The sequence below is a fragment of the Sturnus vulgaris genome, chromosome 3 (genome assembly GCF_052056855.1).
Source record: "Sturnus vulgaris isolate bStuVul1 chromosome 3, bStuVul1.hap1, whole genome shotgun sequence".
Classification (NCBI taxonomy): Eukaryota; Metazoa; Chordata; class Aves; order Passeriformes; family Sturnidae; genus Sturnus; species Sturnus vulgaris.
The window spans coordinates 47,920,263-47,943,009 of NC_142245.1; the positions used below are offsets into that span (position 1 = coordinate 47,920,263).

General features: G+C 36.0%; 1 protein-coding gene across 2 annotated transcripts in view; it reads left to right on the top strand.

The window, feature by feature from the left end:
• The window catches only part of FMN2 (formin 2), a 153,999-nt gene that overhangs the window by 47,862 nt on the left and 83,390 nt on the right, over nt 1–22,747 (top strand). For both annotated transcript variants that reach the window (XM_088161548.1, XM_088161549.1), the window contains 3 exons: nt 1,588–3,332; nt 4,357–4,501; nt 14,874–14,961. In XM_088161548.1, coding sequence (XP_088017674.1) covers nt 1,588–3,332; nt 4,357–4,501; nt 14,874–14,961 — 1,978 coding nt within the window. The remainder of the gene's footprint in view (nt 1–1,587; nt 3,333–4,356; nt 4,502–14,873; nt 14,962–22,747) is intronic.

Consider the following 22,747-nt stretch of genomic DNA (forward strand, 5'->3'; position numbering starts at 1 on the left):
AGTTTTTTGATAATGATACTTCAAAATCAAGCAATAATTGGTTTAAATGTTGTTGCTGTTTTATTTTTGGGATTGCTTTAGGACAACTAAGAAATTCTAAGGTAAATAAGAAATTGAATTTTTATGTCTGAAAACTAATTCTGTGCAGAAGCATTTTTTATGTATTATTGAACATTATATTTTATTAATAATCCCCAGCTGGAAGTTATGACTTTCTTTTCCAGAAAAAAAAACAAAAACTTTTAATAGTTTCATGTGTCAAGAGATGAGAAAAATATTTTCCTGAAACAAATCAAGGCAATTGGTATATTAAGTATTGTATGTTTTTTTGTATGGTTCTTTACAAAATCTATAAGCTGAATATTTGAAATATTTCCTATTAAGCAAGCTTACGGTCTCATCTGAGAAGCATATGATTTGGTAAAAAGGAATAAAAAGGCACTAAACAAATTTTGCTGTAACAACTTGTGAAACCTGTTGCATGACCAAATTAATTCAACTAAATACTTGAAGTGCTGGCTAATTTTAAATTGAAAGAGAAAAAAAAAAGCGCCAAAAAATTAAATGTATGCAACTAGAAAATAATTTATTTATTAGAAGAGTTTTTGTTGTAAGGGCATGTCTATCTCTTGTTCATCAATCCTGAATAAGCACAAATGGCTATTTTTGGACAAGATTGCTTCTACTGGCGGGTTTGGACAAAAACACATATCTATTCAATGTAGTCCAGTTTGTTACAGGTTTTTTTTAGAAATGTAGGTATTAATGTGCCTTTAAGGTTAATGGTTCCTCTACTCAGTCTACAGAAAGTAGGATCTGATGCTTTAGAAAAAGAGATAAAAAAGTGAAACCTGTCAAACAGAGAATAATCATTCCAGCCAGGTCTTTCCTATCATAGTCTGCCACTTGGCAAAGGAGTTATAAATTTGAGGTAGGATGAAAGTCCTCCCTTAGCTTTTTCTTGCTTCTTTTCTTCCCTAGTCATACTGGCTGGAGAAAAGCATAATTATTCTGTTCTGAGATTTAGGTGTTTTCCAAAAGATGGCATGTGTATTGTTCTGCATTCTTGATCTGTGTTGTATTATTGAGTTGTATAGTGAAATGCAGCAGTCAATACTGTGTTGAGTCTGTTATGCATGGTGCATCCCTTTAAAAAAACACTTAAAATTTTTTCAGTTAAGAGAATTAAAGTAATGCTGAGCCCTCCCACCACCATATCTTCACATCCGCGTGTAGGCAAGTGCTTTTGCAGTACTTGTGCTCAGCAGTTGGATGTTTTCTCAGTCAGGTTATTTGCAGGAAGGGAGGGAGTGCTACTGATTTTTTTGCTTTTGACAAGTATAATCACAGTCTAAAATATGTTTGCACTGACGAAGGGAGTGTCATACTGAAGTAAATAATTTTCCAAAACTGTCTTTTTCCTACTTAAAATGTAGCTAGCCAAAATGATTCCTCGCTTTTTAAAGCGTTGATATAACTAGCTTATTTTTGAACCTCTGGAATAGCAGTATTCTTAATCTAAATTCAATTTTTATATGGTGATGAATGTTATCCTCTTTTGAGTTTATTATTTGTTTTCTTTGAAAGGATGATTTTGAGGTGAAGTCTGAGGAGCGTGCCAGTGTCATCCAACAACTTGAGCAAACTATTGAGGATCTGAGGACAAAAATTGCAGAACTAGAGAAACAGTTTCCTGCCACAGAGGTACAGACTGCTGGGAGGGAGCAGGAAAATGAGCACGCACATGCAGACTCTGGGGAGCTCAGCAGTGTGACTCTTCAAAGGAATGAAGAGGAGACCACACCCAGGACTGTGTCACAGGCCAGATCTGTACAGACGTCACCAACAGAGGATTATTTAACACATACAATGCCTTCAGCCAGTGCACTGCCACAGCCACCCCCGGCACTGCATTTAGAAGGGGGCAAAAGTGAAGGGCCTACTCAGAAATTGCCAGCTCTAGAACTACAGCCCACATTTTGTTCTGAAGTCTCCTTAATTCTGTCACCGAAGCTCATCTCAGTGCCACTGGATGCAAGCCAAGCAGTGCAGAATATACCGCAGTCACCTCTTCCAGGACCCAAAGCTGATTTGTCCCTTGCATCTGAGGGAGAGACTGAAATGTCAGTTTCCCATCAGCCTCTAAGTACTGTAGATGTAACTTGTCGTGAACATCCCCCTTCCTTGCCCCCAGAGCCCACATGTAGCATTCCCCCATCACTGCCAGCGACTGAACAGGCTGCCCCGCTGTCTGGAGCACATGGCCATTCCTTTGCTACTCCCATGTCTGCGGCAGGATTACCACTGCCACCACCCCTGCCTGACTCAGGACTCCCTTCTGCTGTCTCAGCAGTGACACACCTGGACCACTCATTCCCAGGCACCATGTCACCTCTCCCTCCTCCTCCACATTTGCCAAGTGGAGAGATACCAATGATGCCTCCAGCTTCTCTCCTCCCATGTCCTGGATTCCCTCCACCTTTGCCTGGAGTAGGAGTCCCATCTCCTCTGCCTGGTTGGGGTATCCCACCTCCCCCTCCACCACCACCTTTACCTGGAGCTGGTGTACCTCCTCCACCTCCTCCTCTGCCTGGCCTGGGATTGCCACCCCCAGCACCACTGCTTCCTGGAGCAGGACTGCCACCACCTCCTCCACCTCTGCCTGGAGGGGGCATTCCACCCCCTCCTCCTCCACCACCCCCTCTGCCTGGTGTGGGTGTACCCCCTCCACCCCCTCTGCCTGGTGTGGGTGTACCCCCTCCACCCCCTCTGCCTGGTGTGGGTGTACCCCCTCCACCACCTCTGCCTGGTGTGGGTGTACCCCCTCCACCCCCTCCACCACCTCTGCCTGGTGTGGGTGTACCCCCTCCACCCCCTCCACCACCTCTGCCTGGTGTGGGTGTACCCCCTCCACCCCCTCCACCACCTCTGCCTGGTGTAGCTGTACCCCCTCCACCCCCTCCACCACCTCTGCCTGGTGTGGGTGTACCCCCTCCACCCCCTCCACCACCTCTGCCTGGTGTAGCAGTGCCCCCTCCACCTCCTCTGCCTGGTGCTGGTGTTCCTCCACCACCCCCTCCTTTGCCTGGGTTGGGGATGCCTCCTCCAGCCCCACCACCATTGCCTGGAAGTGCACCACCCCTTCCAGCACCAGTCCAGGGCGGCAGCTACCCAGTAGTCCCACAGGGCTGTGGTTTTCTTCCTCCGCCGTTACCATCTGGTTTATTTGCAATGGGGATGAATCAGGAGAAAGGGAGCAGGAAACATGTGATAGAGCCTTCTCGGCCAATGAAGCCTCTTTACTGGACAAGAATTCAACTCCACAGTAAAAGGTAAGTCATAAAGTTGTGTAGAGTGGTGGTTTTGCTTTATGGCTGTCTTGGTAGTGTTATTTGTCATTAACAGAAGTCTTTCCTGATAGGTAGATCTTTGAGAGGACATCGGTGCAAACAGGATTTTATGTGTAATTGGATATTTAAATAGGGTTTCTGTTTTCTTTAGAGTGCTCAAATGTTATTTTCACATGGAAACTCTTTGATGGTAGCGTTTTCAGTGTCCTTTGGGGCTACATATCACATGTGGATCAGAGATCTAGGGTTATGGTGTTCCACCAAGTGCTCTGTGAAATGTTTTTTTCAAATGTCATATTTGTGATTCCCCTTCTAATTTCAAAGTAGCATTGGTTTCTCTCTGAGCAGTTTGCAAGTTTTGGTAGTGTCGTCCTTCTAGATGAACATATGCCGAAGGCATTCTATCCTTCTCTTTCCTTTCTTCTGTGACCTAGAAGTACACCCAGCAGACTCATATTCAATCTGCAATTTATTTGCATAAAGCGATTCTGATAGCCCTTACTTTGATATGACTTGGTTTCAGCTGTTGATTTTTTTTAGGGTTTTTGTTTGTAAAAGATCATTATTGGTCATGAAAAATGTTTCTTTATAAATGTTTTCCTTATATCTCTGAGTAATAATTTTAAAACCCATCTGCTGTTATTTAATGATGAATTTATTCCTTCTTTTCAAGTTCTTGCCACTGTCTCACAGGTGGTCTGTAAATAACTGTCTATTTCTACTTCTCTTCCTGTCCATGTCTCTATGTTTTATAGCCTATATACAGCCTATTTTTATTCCTGTGCATGTAGAGTGGGTGAACATAAATAAGCCTGACCATATCACATGTGAAAAAAGAAGAAAACCCAGCAGTGTGAGGAAGAATCAAAAGTAGTTCTTATCAAAATGCTGCTAGTAGAATTTAGGCAACAACTTTTAAATTGCTACTATTTTATATTTTAATTCCTCCATTTATGACCTTATTTAGTTTGACATTGCCCTACATAGGTCTTTTGCTTAACTTTAGAGATTCTAGTGCTTCACTTGTGTGGGAAAAAATTGAAGAGCCTTCCATAGATTATCATGAGTTTGAAGAACTGTTTTCTAAAACAGCTGTTAAAGAGAGGAAGAAACCCATTTCGGACACCATTACAAAAACAAAGACTAAACAAGTGAGTACTCATTTAATTTCAGATCTTTACTAGGCTGTATTTTTCATAAAGACAGATTTTTGCATGCAGCTGAGATGAATTATGTCTGGTGTGGAATTGTTACCATATATAAATACACACTATAGAAAAATTAGAAAAGGAGACAATGTAGTATATGGATTTCAAAGCTGTACATGTTAAAGGCTGAAGATTTCTCTTTACATAAATTACTTTTCAAGTATGTATTTTCTTTAAAATATCTTTGCTTTATCCACTTTAGCAAAAATAATACTATAATAATTAGGTGCATATATCAGGCTTTGAAATTGACTGCAGATGTTCAAGGAGTAATATATATGTTATTCTGATTAATTTTATACATTAAATAATGAGTTGCATATGAAGTACCATGACTTCAGAGAAAAATTATGCTTCAGAATTTAATTCCTAGTGTTATACCAATAAGAATGGTTTTAAGTTTGTGTTGTGTTTATGTATATAAAGAAAATGAAGTTTATACAGACAATAAATGACAAGCACAGCTGGGAAAAATCCAACATTAATCAAACCGGTTTCTTGAGACAGAATGGTGTTCAACATAATAAAAATGGGAAGAATACTTTAAAATGTAGAAGTTTAAACCCCCGAGTAAAAAAATTGAGTTGGAATATTTACATGACTATTTGGCTGTAATCTTCTTGGTATCTGTGTAAAAATCAAATTGTGGTTGTATGTGAAGTAATTTTCAATTAAACTTTCAGATCAGAGAGGGGATGGTCTTATGTGGGGTCCTAAAAAGCAGTTAAAGTTCTTGTTTGATCTTGGTTTCATGTTCCTGTGCTCAATTCAAAGCTAGGCAGTTCTTTCCATCATTGTTTGACATGCAGGTTAGTGCTGTACAAGACTTTATTCCACATGGGACACACAATGGGACTCTTTAAAATCTCAGTTCCCTAGACCTTGTATCTGAATATGACTTATTAGTTCTCCACCTCTTGGTTCTGGAGCTCTTGCCCCCATACACACCTTTTGGCCAGGTGCTTTACTGTGATGACAACTTGCGGCAGAGCTGCTGATGAAGTCAGGATGATTATCCCGAGGTGTTGGGTAAAGCCTTTCTCTGGATGGATGGGAAGGATAATGCAAACATGTGCCACTGTGCTGCACTGGGCTGTGCTAACTGGGATGGGAGGAAATGTAAAGTTCTGTTCCTATCTTGCTGTCCTGCAATAAATCTGCAAAATAGAAGACCTTTTCTCCTCTTTCCTCCTTCTAGAAAAAGCCATTTTTAATTGTTATTCTTAGCTTAATTACTGTCATAGTTGTGAAAAAAGGAATGAAAAAGTGATGCTGTATGTCCCTGCACATTTCATAAGATTTGGTGATGAAAATCTCTCTACAGAGTAGAAAGCATGACTGCTTACTTCTGTAACATGAAGAAAGCTTAAAGACAGACAATGATTATGAATGTACATTAGATGTGGATTTTAATACTAAATATTTCTTTTTCTTGCAAATGCCATAAGTTTAGATATGTTGTCAGTAGATTTTTTAAAAATGTAGCCAAAGCTAAATTAAAATTACTGACTGTGCTTGGCTTCTTTGAAAAGAACAATTTTTTTCTGACAGAAATTTCCACAGAAGTTTAAGGCAATCAAAGTAGTTGCTGCCACCTAGGACAAACATTCCTGTGGGCCACCTTAATTCATAGGAAAGAATTTTGTTTCTCTTCCTCTGATAATCAAACAAATGTACTGGTCTTAAAAATACAAAGAAATTGCCTAATAGAGAAGTATGGCTTGTTGAATTGTAGTATCTGGGGAGAAAAGATTGACTAAACAGATAAACAGGCTTTCATTAGAACTATGGTTAGATCTATCATTTATTGCAGATGTCAAAGTTAAATACTCATGTGTGAGAATCCAGTTAGGGCTTTTCAAAGTACTGACATAAAACATTTGAAATAGAACAGCTTCACAAACATATTCCACCCTCTCAGCAATTTGGAATGCAGGACTTCATTTTTAGAATTCTCTTAATTTATACTGCAGTAAACACTTGGATAATGAAGTCTATCCATGTTTAGGACAAGAAGTAGTTATTTGGGGAAAGCATGGCTGTAATTCCACAAGTATGTTTTTTACAGGGAGCACCAAGTGCTCTTTAAGTGGTTACTGACTTACATGGCTTCTATGATAGTTCCGGGTGCTATAAAGATCTTACAAATGGTGTTTCTGTAGTGACTTTTACAGGGACATGTTATGCAAAGCAGATGTGTTTTGTCACCTGTTGAGCTATGAAGAAGCACTGTACAGAATAGGACCAGGACCCTCACTCTGCTGCTTTCTGGAAAAGCTCTTGTCTGGCAATTGGTTTTGCTCCTTGAGTTGATGTGCAGGGTGTGCTGAATGAATGCATTGCTTAGACGGATTGGATGTAAAGTACTGGCTACACTGGAAATAGTAGTCATGCAAAAATGTACAGATAACTTGCAAGTGTATAAAGTATTTGGTACTCTGTATAAACATATGCTTTTAATACAACTTTTTTTATTGCAAGCTGAAATAAAAATGTATTTTTGTACATGGCAGGAGGGAGAATTCTAGGTAATCTGCAGAAAGATCTGATAGTTTTGGGATGCTTTAGTGGGTGAAAGATTAATGATTTTAAAATACACTGTTATTCTGCACACAAGGCTTTCATTCTCTAAGCCAGAGAGTGTATGCATATGTTTGTTGTGTATGTAGATAGGTATGCATGATATAATTATTTCTGAATAGTGAGCACTTTTTAAGTGGTAAAATTATTCTTATTGCTCTGAGTTGATTGGTTTTGGGTTTTTTTTGTTAATGATTAAGTTCGTTTCACCCTACCCATCCATTGGTTGCAATTGTTTTCTTGGTATGATCATCTGCAAGTAATACAATAGAAATCTGTAACGCTTTTTAAAAAATCAATATTACACCTAGCATTGAATGAAGGCTGCATTAAAATCCATTCCAGAATTTTAAAGAAAGAGAAACGACGATATGTTATTATTTATTTGTGAATGCAGCTGATTTTATTCGTACTAACTCTTATTTGGTGCTATGGCAAAAACTGTGATTTATTTTGCTCTGCTAATGCATATATATCAAATTCTCAGCTGCTGTAAATGTGTGCAGGCTCACTCAATGAGAATGCCTACTAAATCTTCAAAGAAAGTCCTTTATAGACTATATTGTAGGTGGGGCTGCCATTGCTACCTATTAAAGTGGTCTGACTTTCATTAGAAAAGTCCCTGTTAAAACATTGCCAACATTTAGCTCTTTAGACTGCAAGTTTTGTTGGGTTGGGTTTTTTTCTCCCAGTTTGTGTCTCCTTCATTTTGTCAATGTTAAGAAGGGAATCAAGGTCTGGTTTTGCTCATGTCTGCATAGTTTCATAGACTTGAATTATGGAGAAATTTTATTATATGTAAAATTTTAGTTGTATAAAGGGTGTCTTGCATTTTGACACTCTACAGGTTATAGTTCTGTTCCTGTTGCTTAGTAGGGACATCAGGTATAACCCTGAAGATTTTTTTCTGACTTTTTACTGGTAGTCTGCAAAACAGGAGCCAAGAGGGGGGAGGCAAAGGAAGACTAAGAAAGTAACTGGGGAAGGATTAAATAACTGAGGAGGTCTGACAGCTGAAAATACAGAACATATTAGCTGTGATTCTGTGTCACCTCTCATTCTGTCTAAAATAATTTCACGCAGAAACTTTTTGTGAGACTGGGGTGGTTTTGACCTGAATGATCCCCTAAACCAAATTGTCAGTCTCATCAAACCTGTGGTGCCTGACCCAAGCAGAGGGCAAATTTCTTTTATCTTGTTCAGCTGTGCCATGTAGTTACAATACTAGTTTTGATTATGTGGCTGAGTAGTCTTTTCCATAGAATCCTTTCCATAGCTCGTGCCATCTGCATGGAATGAGCACAGTACATAACGATGACCTATTAAATTAAGCTGTTACCTGTGTCAAAAATTGCTTTATAGCAGTTGTTGCAGCACTTAAAACACGAATAATGAGTAAAGCAAGAAGAAAATGTTCTCATAATTAAGGCCACATACTCAAGAATGATAGTAAATGCAATATTTAGAATATACTTGCATGGCAAACATTGGCCAGTGTACATTGAATGGGTTCAGTGGAAAAATGGTACATAACCAGAAACCCTTGATATCAGTCAGCATAAGGATATAAAATGGACTGAGCTGGCTTGCATAGCTTACTTTCCTAACTTTTGAACAGTCATTTTAGAAACTTTGCTGGTAATCCTCTAACTGTACTTTTGGAAAATATTATTGAAGTAACTGCAGTGAACTTTTCCATCACAGACCATGTGCTTATAATCTATCATGTAAATGAAAAAAATGTTAAAGATTTTCTCATGTGGAAAGTCCACTATGAGTCTATTGACATTAAGATTTAAACACTGTTTCCGCCTCAGAATATAAATAGCAGGTTGCTAAAATTTCATTTCGTTTCAAAAGCCTTAGGTGCATAAAAGATGTATCAATGAAACAGTTTAGATTATGATTTCAGGATATTTGAAATTTAAGTTGGACGTAAAGAAGCTGTGTGAAGACAATACTTCTGGAAATAAAATGCCACTCCAGTCCTTAGAGTTAGAATGTGGTTCTTGTTTTTTAGTAAGGGGCATTTTCGTATTACTCAGCCTCCTATTGAGGAGCACAATACTTATCTAACTTAACTAGTTTCTAACTGAATTTAAGCAATCTAAGTATTTTTTTTCACTTAATATCATAAATGATGAATATTAACTGGGGCAGCAATCTCTTAGTAAAAGATTACTCCTACAATAATAGTTTTAAGATGTTAATTTCAAACAGTGCTATTTTAGTGTAAAAAGAACACAAAAAGGTATTAATTGTTTTTCATCCATATTGGTAAAAGCTTTATTTATGAAATAACACAACAGGGTAATAGAGAAAATGTATGAAAAGTAAATATTATGGTTCATCTTTACCCTCAAGTTTCAGACATGGCTGCCTGACTTCACTAATTTGCGTAACATGTCAACAACTTGCATCTAAAATTATATGAGAAAGAGAAAGATATAGATTATACAATTCTTCAGTGGGTAAAGAAACTAGCTTGTTTCCAGAGGGGGTTTTCCATTTTGGTTAGGATAGGAGACAGAGAGATGCTGAAAATTATGCTTTGTTATTGATGCTCAGTGAGTTCAGTTAAGCCATTATGCGCCATCAGCATGGATATATTGTTAGACAACTGGGACTGGGTGTTAGTGGGGTTTTTTGTAGATATTAAGGAAAAGTTTTTGATTGCCTATTACACCAAAGTGACCACACTATTTGAAGTAGTCCCTGCTTCCACTCTCACAATTGTCATTACTAGCCAGAAGTTACTTCTGAATTTACCTTTAAATAAAGGCGAACAAAAGGTTAACTAAAACCCACAATACACATAAAAAGCCCCACCTGTAGGAGTATATCATTCTGTTATACCTATAAGAAGGATATACATGGGAAATATATGATGGGTCCACTTTTGTGATTGCCCATTTTACACTTGAAATACACTTGAATCTGGAGAAAAGAAGGTGACTGCATTACTGCCCTGATCCTGCCTCTTAACATTATATTTGGAATTTTGTTGTTTCTGCCTCTTCTCTTTTGCATGAATGAGTGATAGGTCTTTGTAAAGTGGTGTTTCCTGCATGTAACTGTGTAATGTACAGTAGTTTTTCTTAACCAGTGAGAACTTTGGGATAATTTTTCTAAACTCTCAAAATCAGAAACAGAAAGCAAGAATCATTGAAAAATTCCATGCATTAACTAAATATTATTCTGGGGAAAAGGAATCTTCATATTTTTTTGCTTCAGGGTTCTCATCAGACATATGTCTTGCATTACCTTTCACTAAATATCTCTGACTACTTTTGCTTGTGTTAAACAATCAGGAACAAATTTGGCATGTAGTTTGTTTACTGCTCAACAATGAGAACTACTCAACAATTAGAAAGTTTATCCTAGACTTCAGGCTGCAGATAATATCTCTAGCTTCCTTTTTATTTATCTTTTAATATTTGTTTAAAGCAGAGTTCCAGATCCAGACTAAAAAAGAGCTGTGTATTGTGTCTGAGGCTTTAGATCTTGTAGAGATTGGATTTATCGAACTTTTGTTGTTCTGCCTTTAAATGGCGTCCCTTGTCTGTAGCCTGTAGGCCCAGACTATGCAGCTGATTTATTTTATTGTTTTACTTTTAAATGTGCGAATTGCTTTAGGCATTTATGCTAATGTTCATATTTTCTGAATTAGAGTTGTATTGTTACATTCATTCTATTGGAAGAAACTCCAGTATTCATGCAATTGACTGAAATGGGAATGAGCTATAGAAGTTGATATAAACCCTACATTTTAAATAAAACCAGAGGAAGTTGGTAGATGCTATGCGAAACTGCTTTATCTATTGCTGTTGTGCACCCATTCACCTGACAGTCATGGTATTTGTCATCCTTTTGAGATCATCGTGATTCAGAATTTTGGCAGCAAAGATTAAGTTATTAATGTAGACAGTGGTTTTTTTTGTTTTGCTTCTAATCACTGTCAAGATGTGGCACTCAGCAATGAATTATTCTCCTGTCTATCAGCTCATTTTCGGAAAAAGCAGCTTCTGTTTCCTGCTGACTTTTAAGCCACAACTTGAAAGGATCTTCTAGGTCACTAAGTCTGGTCTTGCTGTCTGACAGGAATCATGTTCTAGCCTGCATGAAAACAACATAGTTAATTTATTTGTTTCTTTTCTCTCTAGTGTTGATCCCCTTGTTGTACTTGCAAGACTGATCATAGTAGCTCTCTGAGCTTTTAAATTCTGAGGGAAGATAGAAACTGTGATTTCACAATTTGAAGCAAATATGATAGTACATGAGTGATGAATTAGAAGTGAGACATTCCCAAGAGCAGACTCCAACTCATCCCTGTTCTTTGGGCCTCCAAGAGGGAATAGTGTAGTTCAGCTTCCCTTGGAAAGGTCAAGTTGGTTCTAGGTAGGTTCACACATGAATGCAGTTGTAATTATTTTTGTGGAAGACCACTTCACAAAGATATTTTACTCTCGATTTTCTTTTGTTTTACTTTACTTTTTTGTTTTACAGCATAACATAGTATCCTGCATCAGTTCAATTTTTACTTCATTTTTGCAGAATCTGAGGGGCAGGAAAGATACAAGCTTACTTCAGATGACCTCTTGCCACTTTGTGTGACTATTGTTGTTTTCTGATAGCACTTTTGCAATAAGTGTGCATTTGATTTTTAATTCACTTTATTTGCCAGCTTTGGGATAGTTTTCTAGTTCAAAATAAAGGCAACAAAGGACTCCCACTATATGCTGACACCAGCAAGTTAGTCATGCTATTAATACAAGATGTTTCTGACTTACGCAATAATGATAGGAGTTGAAATCAACCAAATCTTTTCAATGTTATAGGAATACACAACTTTAGGTGAGATATTTGAACTTTTATTAATGTAACATATGGCATTGTTTCTTTTGATGCTCTGCCTTTCCTGCAAGTATGTTTTTGTAGCAACATTAGTTGGAGAAATTATGTTATTTTTTATATTTTGTACACTTTTTTTTACAATGGAAAATACTTGTTTGGTTGCTATTACAGATTGCAACTTAATTGTTAGAAATATTTGATCTATACCCTGCTACCCAAGATCTACTTTATTTTGTAATCCTTTTGTAGCTGCAAAGAAATAAATTGATAACAGCTTCTCTTTACAAGAAGAAGATCTCATATTGACCCTGCTTTATCCCAGTTCCAGGTTTGAATGAAATTTTCATTCCATTTAAAAAATATTTAGAGTGATTATAGCCTATTAGAAGACTAGTGCAGGTTATCCTAATTGTATTTTTCTGAATTACATTAATTTTACATTTGAATTCAGAAAAATCTGACTATCCTATCCTATTTCAGTCTATTTGACTTCAGTTTTAAATTTCTAATAGTATATTAAATGGATTTTAAAAGTACATAGGAATTTCTTGATAATTTTTGACAGGTGATGCCTTGAATTTAGGTCTTTGATCTTGTGAACATCATTATGATGTACTTGTTTTCCAATGTTAAAATTTTCAGTTAACAAACAGTATTTTTGCTGTTGAGGCATCCTACCCCAAAAGAAAAGGTAACACAAAGGTGTGCAGATGCTCGTGGTCAAAACAGAATTACAAAAGTCAGAAGGTCTGTAAAATCTTACAAAGTTTTATTAGCAAAATTATACACTTGTCATGGAAATTGATATGTTATTCCCTTATTTTCCAGTATAAGCACACAGTGGTGGGTTTTGAATAAAGAAGTAGAGTGAGTAAGAGAAATTGGAGAGAGGGAGGGAGAAAGATCACCAGTCCTTGCTCCAGTGTCAATCCAGCTAATGGGATTTCCAGAGTCATGGAGCATGTATACCTGAGCTTCTTGGGGCTGCCTATTTATAGATTAGTTTTCTCCATCCTGGAGATAACTGATTTGCATAGAAAGCAAGAAACTTATTATGCACAGTTCATTCCTCTAGACCTTTCTGGAAATGTGTTGGAGGGATTTGGGTAGGGGGGGGCGGGTCTCTGGTGTCTTGATTCCCCCTCTACCACCGGGTTGGCTTTTGGTCAACAATCCCTTTTCTCAACCTCATTAATGCATGTGCACTGTACCATGATGTGCTTAGCTCCAGGAGCCAGAATAAGGATTTGTGTCCCAGAAAATTGCTGCCCTACCCCAGTAATTCCCCTTCTCCTGCCACATCCTGTTACTTCTCACAGCATATTATTACCAAGGATCCTTGGTTGGCTGCACAGTGATCTGGCTGTTCATGTTTGAGACATAGACATTCATGCCTTATATTCAGGCCTTCTACAGCTATATTTTCACTCCACTACAGCTAGTTTGGCATCTGTGAGAAAAGGGGGATGAAATATCTTCCTAATCAATGGTTATGAAGATTTAAGAAGGGGAAAAAAACCCAAAACAGTTAACCAGCCAACCACATCCTTAGAAAACCTATACTGTAAGTACAGTGAGTTTCTCAAGTTTCCTTTCCTAAATAGTTCCAGTGGCCGAGATCAGGGTCAGGCTTTTCTCCTACTGTTCAAATATCAGTGTACAGACTTGTATATGAAAATGTAAGTGAATCAAAGTTGGCAATGAATCGATGAGTCACAGGGCATCTTCTGGGTACTTTTGAATTTTTAAGATGTGAATTGGATAATGAAATTCTTTACTCTGGGTAAATTAATTCTACTTTTTATAATCTCTTTTCCATTAATTAATTTGTAAATAATTTTGCCAGTGTGTCTGTAGATAATACAGCCTCTTGGTGCTACAACAGTAGTGGTGTAACTTGAAAAAAGATGTATATGATTCCTGACATGAACTAACAGTTTTGATTGTCTGTCTTTTCTTTTTTTCTTCCAAGTAACTCATGAAGGTTTTCATCAATGCATTTAGTACAGTGTAAAACTCGGCAACCTATGTAGAGTAAATTTTAACCTCTTTCCTCTATGCAATGGTTGAATCCCAGCATTGAAAATTAATTCATCTAGAATCATGTCATTTTACAGATAAAAGTCCTTTTCTGGCATTACTTGTTTCTCTTAACAATGATATAAAATTTACATCAGGTTGAATTCAAACAACTTAGAGCCCTATGTAAGGTAGTCTGTGAATTGCATGCTGCTTTTATGCTTGCTAAACCAACGTGTATGAAAATCTATTTTAATCACTGATTTTAACCCCCTGAAGGAAGACATTCTGATGGCTTGATTTTGGTTTTTTTTTCTATTTTGAAAACAAAAAAGTTTTATGACCTTTTATAATCCTTAAAGTGATCAAAGAAAACCCCAATGTGTACGTGGTTATTTTGATTTTAAAATAAAATTCATATTGGCGCCTACTACGTCAAACATTCAAATAAAATACAAATTCTCACAGTCTTAACTTACATCAAAGATGGAAGTCATTGTGTGGTTTTGAAAAATCAAAGCAATTCCAAGATAGACACAGTTGGAATTTTTTTTTATTTGACTATGTGTTTCATGCACTTAGTAACATCGGTGTGAAGTAAAGTGTGCATTCTAATGAAGAAGGAAGACCAGGGGAACCTTTATAGTGACTCTTTTAGGATTAAATTCAACTAGGTGACAAAGTTACATACACTTGTAATGGATTTATACAGCAGAAGCAAACTTTAAGGATAATAAATTTGCTCATTTTTGGATATGTATATAGACTACAAAGAACTATTTCTTGAATATGTCATTAGTAATGCAAAATATCTTGTACGTTCTCCTGCATAAAATAGCAATACTTGTGTTTCTTTTGGCAGGTTGTCAAGTTGTTAAGTAACAAAAGATCTCAAGCTGTTGGAATATTAATGTCTAGCCTTCATTTAGACATGAAGGACATTCAGCATGGTAAGTGAAATAACTATTGATTATTCTCAGAACACATAATTATTTATCTGGAAATGCTAAATATTTATATCTTTTGATATATAAAATAAATTAATATGAGACCTTTTTTGCACTATATTTTCTGAAAATAGCTTTTTCTGGCATTTATATTCCCTTTTCAGCATCAGCTGTATAAGTGTTATATAATATAGATACTTTGATTTTTGGTCTTTTTGAGAAAGGAAAGAATAATGTGCTGTTTATTTTAATTCAGATAACCTTGGGATATATCCAGAAAAGTGAATTATAGTGTTCAATTTATTTGTTTTACAAAGTAGTTCCTTTATTTGGGTTAGCACAAACTGTGGCATTCTTTCATCTTCAACAGCATTTTTTAAAAAGTGAGATCTTTTAGGGGAGTGTAATATTTTTCACATTTATGCTAAGGGACAGTAGTGCAAAAAGGTGAAAAGTGGAATTGCATTTATATTCAGAGCATCCCTTATGTTTCCCAAAGGCTTTGGATAGATTTGAAGCAGATTGAATTATCCTGTGAAGTGCCAGCCTATCTATTAAATAAATGTGGTTTCAAGTATAACACAGACTTCATAAATCACAGAAACATCTTGTGAACTTTCTAGGCTACGTATTTACAGCCATGCATTCAGTTTACTATGATTTACTTATTTTGCGAAATTATTCATAAATAGAACAAATTTGAGAGCACTCTGTCATCTAGTGAGTAACTCGTAATCACAGTTTTAAGGTTTTATTAAGCTGTTTTGATGGTTACTAGACTTCCTCAAGCTGAAGCGCTTAAGATGGTAGTCATAGAGCAAGGCGCCAGTGCTGGCGCCAAGAAGTACTTGGTATTTCCAAAGCTGGCAGATGTAGTTCAGTTAAGTCATAGAGAAAAATCTGAAAACAATGATATGGTCCTTTCCTTCAGTCAAATATTCAACTTGGTTTCAGTTAATAATGAGAACCTTATGAAAGAAGGAGTCCGCCTAACATCTGTGTCTGTGGTAAAGCCAACACAAGTTCATTGAAAATTTGCTTGCTTAACATGCAACACTAACAATAACATGGCATGAATGTCAGTAGTTGAAGGGGTCAAACAATATTATTCTTAACCTTTATCCTATTACAATATTAAGCACACATGATCATCTAAGAGCTGTGCGCAGATTTTGTATATTCCTCTTTCAATAGCTGTTTTCTAAAATCAAAAATCTTTGCAAAAGGGAATTTCATAGTTCTTTTATTCCCTTGCTGTGCAGAAGTGATTAACAAACACCAGAAAACTTTTTTTCTGGTGGGGGAATTTGTGGAAATTGTTGGCGCTAGAAATCAGGGTGGGGGGAGTTGTGGGGGTTTTTTGTAAGAAAATAAAATAGGCATGGAGGAAATGTGGGGATAAGGGAATAAATTTGCATGATGGGGCAAGGAAAATAGAGATATTAGCCAAAAGTATTCCTGGCATCATTCACTCCATGCAGAGGTCTCTGAGTGATCTAACCATAGAGCCCATGCCATGCAGAAATTTTGGAATCATAACCCCAAGTACTTAGCTTTACCTTTGTGTCCACAGGTTGTTAATTCCTTGCTAAAAATAAAGGTTTTACATCTATTTGAGTGTTATAGCATTTAAGGTTTTCTGTTGCAATTTGAATATACTAACAAGAATGTACTAACAAAAATTCAAATAATGATCGAGTGCCTGCATTAACAAAAATAGTCAGTTGATGTATTTGCATCTTTGTACGTTAATATTTCAGTTCTATGACAATGAATACAGTAAAAAATTTGATTAGTGTTCTTTGTCCCTTGGCCCAGTGTTTTAGTAGTGGACTTGAGGTTTTTTCGTGTTTGATGTACACTGACATGTAAACTTACACATACCTCAGTACAATACAAGAAATTGTTTTCCATAAATAAGTACTGTAGTCAAATGAAACATTCGCCCACCCCCTCCTGACAATTTGTGGTACTAGGCAACTTGCAGCTTTCTTGTAAATATTCCCTATATCAAATATAAAGCATATTTTTAGGATGCAGTGTTCATGCAAATCACAGAAATGTAATTTTATTTTTTTACTAGTCTCAGAAAGGAACCCAGAAAGAGAGAAACTTTCAGTGCTGTGTAATATTCTGTTTCTTGTTTTACATGCATCTTACTGTGTTGTATTTTTCTGGTGCTTTTGAAAAATTTTCAAGTTCTACATGAACAGAAGGCAGAACATTTATGCTGGGTACTAATCCACCTAATAAATTTAGGATTTCAAGTCTTAAATCTTATCGTGCTTAGATGAAGCCCTTAGAATAGCTTGAGACCTTGTCAAATGTTGTATTTAATGTCTTGTAAAATTTTGTTCTTTGGTTGGTCTTTTTGGTATAGTTTTATTTGCTTTTTAAGATAAAAAATAATGACGAAATGTTGCCTGAAAGAATATTGTCTGCATATCTGATCAGATGTGGCATTTAATAGAAGATCTCAGTGTATTGTAATACATCTTAAATAGTTTTCTTTTATTACATGGTTGTTAAGTGTCTGCTTGTAGAATTCCATTTGTCTGCTTCCAGCTTTGGAAATAGGTTTAGTAAGACAAATGCCCAGAGCCTTTCTGCTTTTAAAATATTTTTACAGTGTGAAAAAAGTAGTTTTAATAATCGGAGAACATTTGTTCTGAACTCTAGTGTGTCTTTCTAGTAGTGCTTCAAAGTTTGCTAGGGTAATTTCTGTTATTTTGGGAATTTTTTTTTACTAGATTCTAATTTCTAACAGATCTCCCATCTACTTTATGCAGACAAGGCTAGAACTGTAAGAAATGTTGGTTCTTTAGTTGAAGTTCCCTTTCTCTGTTATTAGCACTAAAACGAGTACTCGTGGTTTCTCTGATTTCATGCAAGGTCTTACTGATGCCTGGGTTTTTTTGCAATCATCTATCAACTATGCAAAACACTTCATCCCGGCATTTTGCTTGCTTTTGTGTTTTCACTATACCGCAAATATTCTTTATCCAGTGTTATGTTCCCACTGGAAATATTGCTGGATTTTGGCTGAATGATAAGGCCAAAACTTGAGAAATGCCAGACAAGCACTTCTTGCCTCTTTTTCTTTATAGTTCAGATTTTCTTCCTAGAGAAAGGCTTAACATTTATATTTTGTGAGGGTTTCTTAACGTTTCAGAGATGCTGATTGTGCTCAGATTAGGGATACAAGAAGATTCTGGTGTAACTGCACAGAGTAACGTGTGATGAACACCCTATACATTAAAACCTAATTACACGTTAAGGCTGTGTCTGCATTTAGGGACCGTGTCTTGTAAATAAGGCGTCTTTGTTCAAGTTGTCTGTCAGCACTTGAAATATAACAATTGTTTGAAACTGCAGCCATGGTGCAGATAACTTTGTCAGTGACTTCTCCAATCCCCTTATTTATAAAGAAACAGTGTATCATCCTCTGTGTTTACAACAGAGGTAATAAGTGATGTAGGAAGAGCAGAAAGTTCTTCTGCGTGTGCATAGAAATAGAAAAAAATTAATTGAAGATGTCAGCCAGGAAAAAAGGCAAATTTGGTATTTTGTGCAGCTAAATCTTAAATTTATTACACAGTGATATTTTAATTTAGTATTTATTTCATATATGGAAATTAGGCCTTAGGACATGAAAATTGTCTTAGTTTTAAGCATGTCTTGTAAATATTGAAAGTTTAAATTTTCTCAGAAACTGCATATGCAGTTCTTTGTCTTTTGAATTTGTCTGTTATCTTTTCCAATTCATTAAGTTTCTCTGAACAAGGGCTGTCACTCCAGGGACTGTGTTGCTACAATACTCAACTATTTTTCTGTAAAATTTGCATAGTGCCTTGTGGTTGCCCTGGCTCTGTTGGAAGTAGTTTGGAGATTTCTGTTTCTGAGTTTTGGATGAATTTCATTTTCCTCATTTAATAAGTAATTTTTTCTTCCACCTGAGACATTAGCAGAACTTGATGGAACTACCTGTCCCACTCTGATATCTGCAGGGGGGGGGAAAAAAGGGAAGGCCAAGACATTTTCTATTACAGGCCTCAAAAAAGAATTAAATAGGAAAAAATATTACAGAAAGGGCAGGAAGATTCACCTAACAGCTGGTAAAAACCAACCTTGTAATCTGGACTTAAGCTTATTTTACTGGAAGTTTTATCTGCAGCAGAGTTTGTTCTGCTAACAGCAGTACAACTTTGAACAACAAACATATCTTCTGCTCTGAATTCAAGACAGATGTGCAGGAAGTGAACGAAAAAGAAATGTTTATTCTTAGTATTTGACTATTAGTGACAAAAGAACAAGAGAAAATCTTGGGTTTGTTTTCTTACTTGACCAGTCATGCTGACATGTAGAAATGATGAGCAAGGAGAGGCTTTGTCAAAGGTTTAACTGAATGATTTCACTAGAGAAGGATGATAAAATGTCTCTTTCACTGCATTATTTCAATGTTCTGAGCAGGAATTATTTGTGTTTTGAACAATCACGTAGTCTGGGTCCAAGAGATGGTCTAAGTGGAAAGCAATCAGGAAAGAATGACTGAACATCTGGAAAATAAGACTCAGGATTAGTTTATTTTATAGAGAGTCCAGAGGTAAACTGAGCATTATTTATCCTAACACCAATGTGTGTGCATAAGCACAATCATTTGGACCTTATAGCACCCATTCTTCACAAATATTTCAGTACCTTCCTAAAAGACATCTTACTGATTAAACAAGTTATGAGGACAAAACAATACATGATTGGATCAAGTTATCTGGCCACTGTTATACTAGAAAGTATATGTAAATCTGCTGCCCAAAACTGTTATTTCGGCCCATTAAAGTTATGGGGGGAAATTATGGCTATAGGAAAATATGCAGACTTTTTTTCTCTTAGGTGGCAAGTCTATTTCTTTATTAAATTGATGATAAATAAAGTTATTGCAATCAGTGCAGGTTAATTACAAAGTCTGCAACTTTACCTGTTACTTCTGGTTTATTAGTAGAGAATTTAAATTCTTTAAATGTTTCTCTTTTCTTTCCTAATCAAATATTATGAGTGCACTCAAAACCTTAAAAGATTATGGTGTAAACTTCTGATAGCCTTTCCAACACCTATCTAGATTCTTTAGAGACGCACTCAAGTAAAGATTGGTTTGATTCAGCAGTTTGTCTCTTGTACCAGTAGTTCCTTAAAACTTCACATCATAATTCTGAGTCTTGCTCCTCTACTTCTATTTGACTTTATGCTACCATATTTGTTACATTATTCCTGCTGTTAGCTTGTATGCTTACATGTTTTATTCACTTATAATTACTTTAGAAGCTCCTATTGGGAAATTATTGGGAAGGGAAAATATGGAATACACAAAATGAATTTTATAGCATACAAGCTAGAGTTAAATTAGTGTCATACTTATGTATTGCTGCAGATATTTCTATTGTATTGATGCTGTTATTATGCCCACAGTGTTCTGTATTGAGCAGTGATTTTGGAGCCCTTGTCTCATCACTCCTGTCAGATGCAGTTAGGGAGGAAGGACAACAAAAGTCCTTGGAGACAAGTGGAGTTTCCAATGAATTTGGCATAAACCCCTGAGCTGTGGGTGAAGGTCCTGAAAGCCTGTCCTGAGTATTTAAAACATGCCTCTACTCCTCTATCTTCTAAGATTTTCTGAAACTTAGTTTACAGTGACCAGAGGTCAATAAAGCAATAGCAACAGTTGCTAAGGGAAAAATACAACTTCAATCATAATTTTCTATTAATAAATGTACGATACAACAAGATAATAAAGGGCAGAAATATTAGTATTATCAAGAAATGAAGTGAATTTTTATGTCATATATCTCTTTGTAATTTACACTTAAAAACAAATGTATAGAATTATACAAGTGTTTTTCTATAAGGCAAAATGCATTTTAAAGAACAAAAGTTTAGCATTTTAAATGAGGGAAATAATATTGAGTTTTCTTCACAATATTTGAATCAGCACAGACTAATTACTGCCACATTGGGCAGTTTGGATAATTAAAGATTTTTGTTGTTGTTAAGAACATATGAATGTAATTTAATAGGGGAGTTTTGTAAGAAAATGTAACTGCATTGTCTGTCTGTTCAGTTGAAACCATGGGGTTTTTTCTTGCAAATCTGAGCTAACTTTAAAAGTTAGATAAAACGAGTTAGGAATGTTCTTTTCTTCCAGAAGGAAAAAAAACCACAGTACTGTTATTTCTCATTTGTGTACTGTGTACTCACTCAGAAGAAGGATGATTACAAAATTCTTAGCATAAAAGCAACAAAATGTGTGCTATTAGCATTAGTACCGTGTCAAAATTGGGTGGCAGGAGGGAGAAAAAGAGCACCTTGTGTCTCTTTTATAGCAGAAGTATTTTCCACTGGTCATACTCTTATACATTGCTGAACTACATAGGGGTTCTAGCATTATTAAAATTAAGAAATCCCTATTAATTAAGAACTTCTAATAATAGTTACATATTTTTTCATTAAATAAAAATGTTTAAAACAAAAATATGTTTGTTGTTTATAGCAGTTTGTGATTTTTCATGTGTTTGTTTGATTTGAATACATTTATACATGCAAAATTTTGCATTCAAAAATTAATGCCACTTATATGTATATAGCTGCTAACAATTAATAATTTAAATACAAGATCGTTAAAATGGGGTTTTAGTATCATTGCAAGAAAAATAGGTAAATCTTTTTTTTACTTTCAGTGTGCCTATAACTGTATTTTTATCAGTCTTTTATTAAAAAATCAATTAAAACTATATGTTATATTTGACCAAGTGGAGATCTATCTAGCTTTGTGCCTGATCTACTCTGTAGGTAACCATAAAATGAAAATAAAAAACTAAGGTGAGTGGCACTCACGGCTCATTAGGTAATTTTTGTAGGTCTCATTGTAGTAGTTCACTTCAAACTGAAAAGTTTATTTGGAACAGCTTTCATTCATGTTATCTGTTCTTTTGATTTTTCCTTGTCCCCAGTCTACAGTCCATGATTCTTTCTTCTCTTTGCAAGTGAGGTGACTGACCAGCTCTGCAGGCTGCTTTCAGGATCTTTGTGCACCATATGCCTGTGCCAAGATACCACATCATCTTCCTTCGGGCTCTGTTTGTCTGTATTGTTGCTGATATTTTGTTTGCCCTTCACTCCTCCTAATTTTTGAGTTTGTGTTTTCAGCAAACTATGAAAAAAATGGTTGTCTTTTTGGGGTAGCAGTTGCATAGGACTTTTACAGTCTGGGTTCTTTTTTTCCCATCTAATTTGCATGTATTGACACTGAATATTTGAGAGATCCTTTTATATGTATTTGTGGTCAGCTTTTAAGTGGCGTTACTATCTGAGAACATTGACACCTCAAGGTCATTAAACAGCACAGTAACCTTTAGAGGTCCTAGTAAGGTATCTTTGCTGTAAATTTCTACTTTGGAAACTAAGAATTTATTTTGGTAATAGATTTTTTTTTTTAGCAGGTTTTGGTTTTTTATTGGTTTTGTTTGTTGGTTTGAGTGCTTTTAATTCAAGTAGATGTTTCTTCTTATATCACCACAGCATAATTTTTTCTGAAACATTAGATAAGGATAGTAAGGATCCTTTTGCAAATTCAATATTTACCTGATCATACTTACATGGGCCTTTGTGGACACTCCATTAAAGGAACACTACTTAATTTATTGCTCGTGAATTCCTGCTACAAATTGTTACCTTGCTTTCTCATTACATTGGTTTAGCTGCATGTCCTTTAAAAAACCTTCTGTATAATACATAGGCA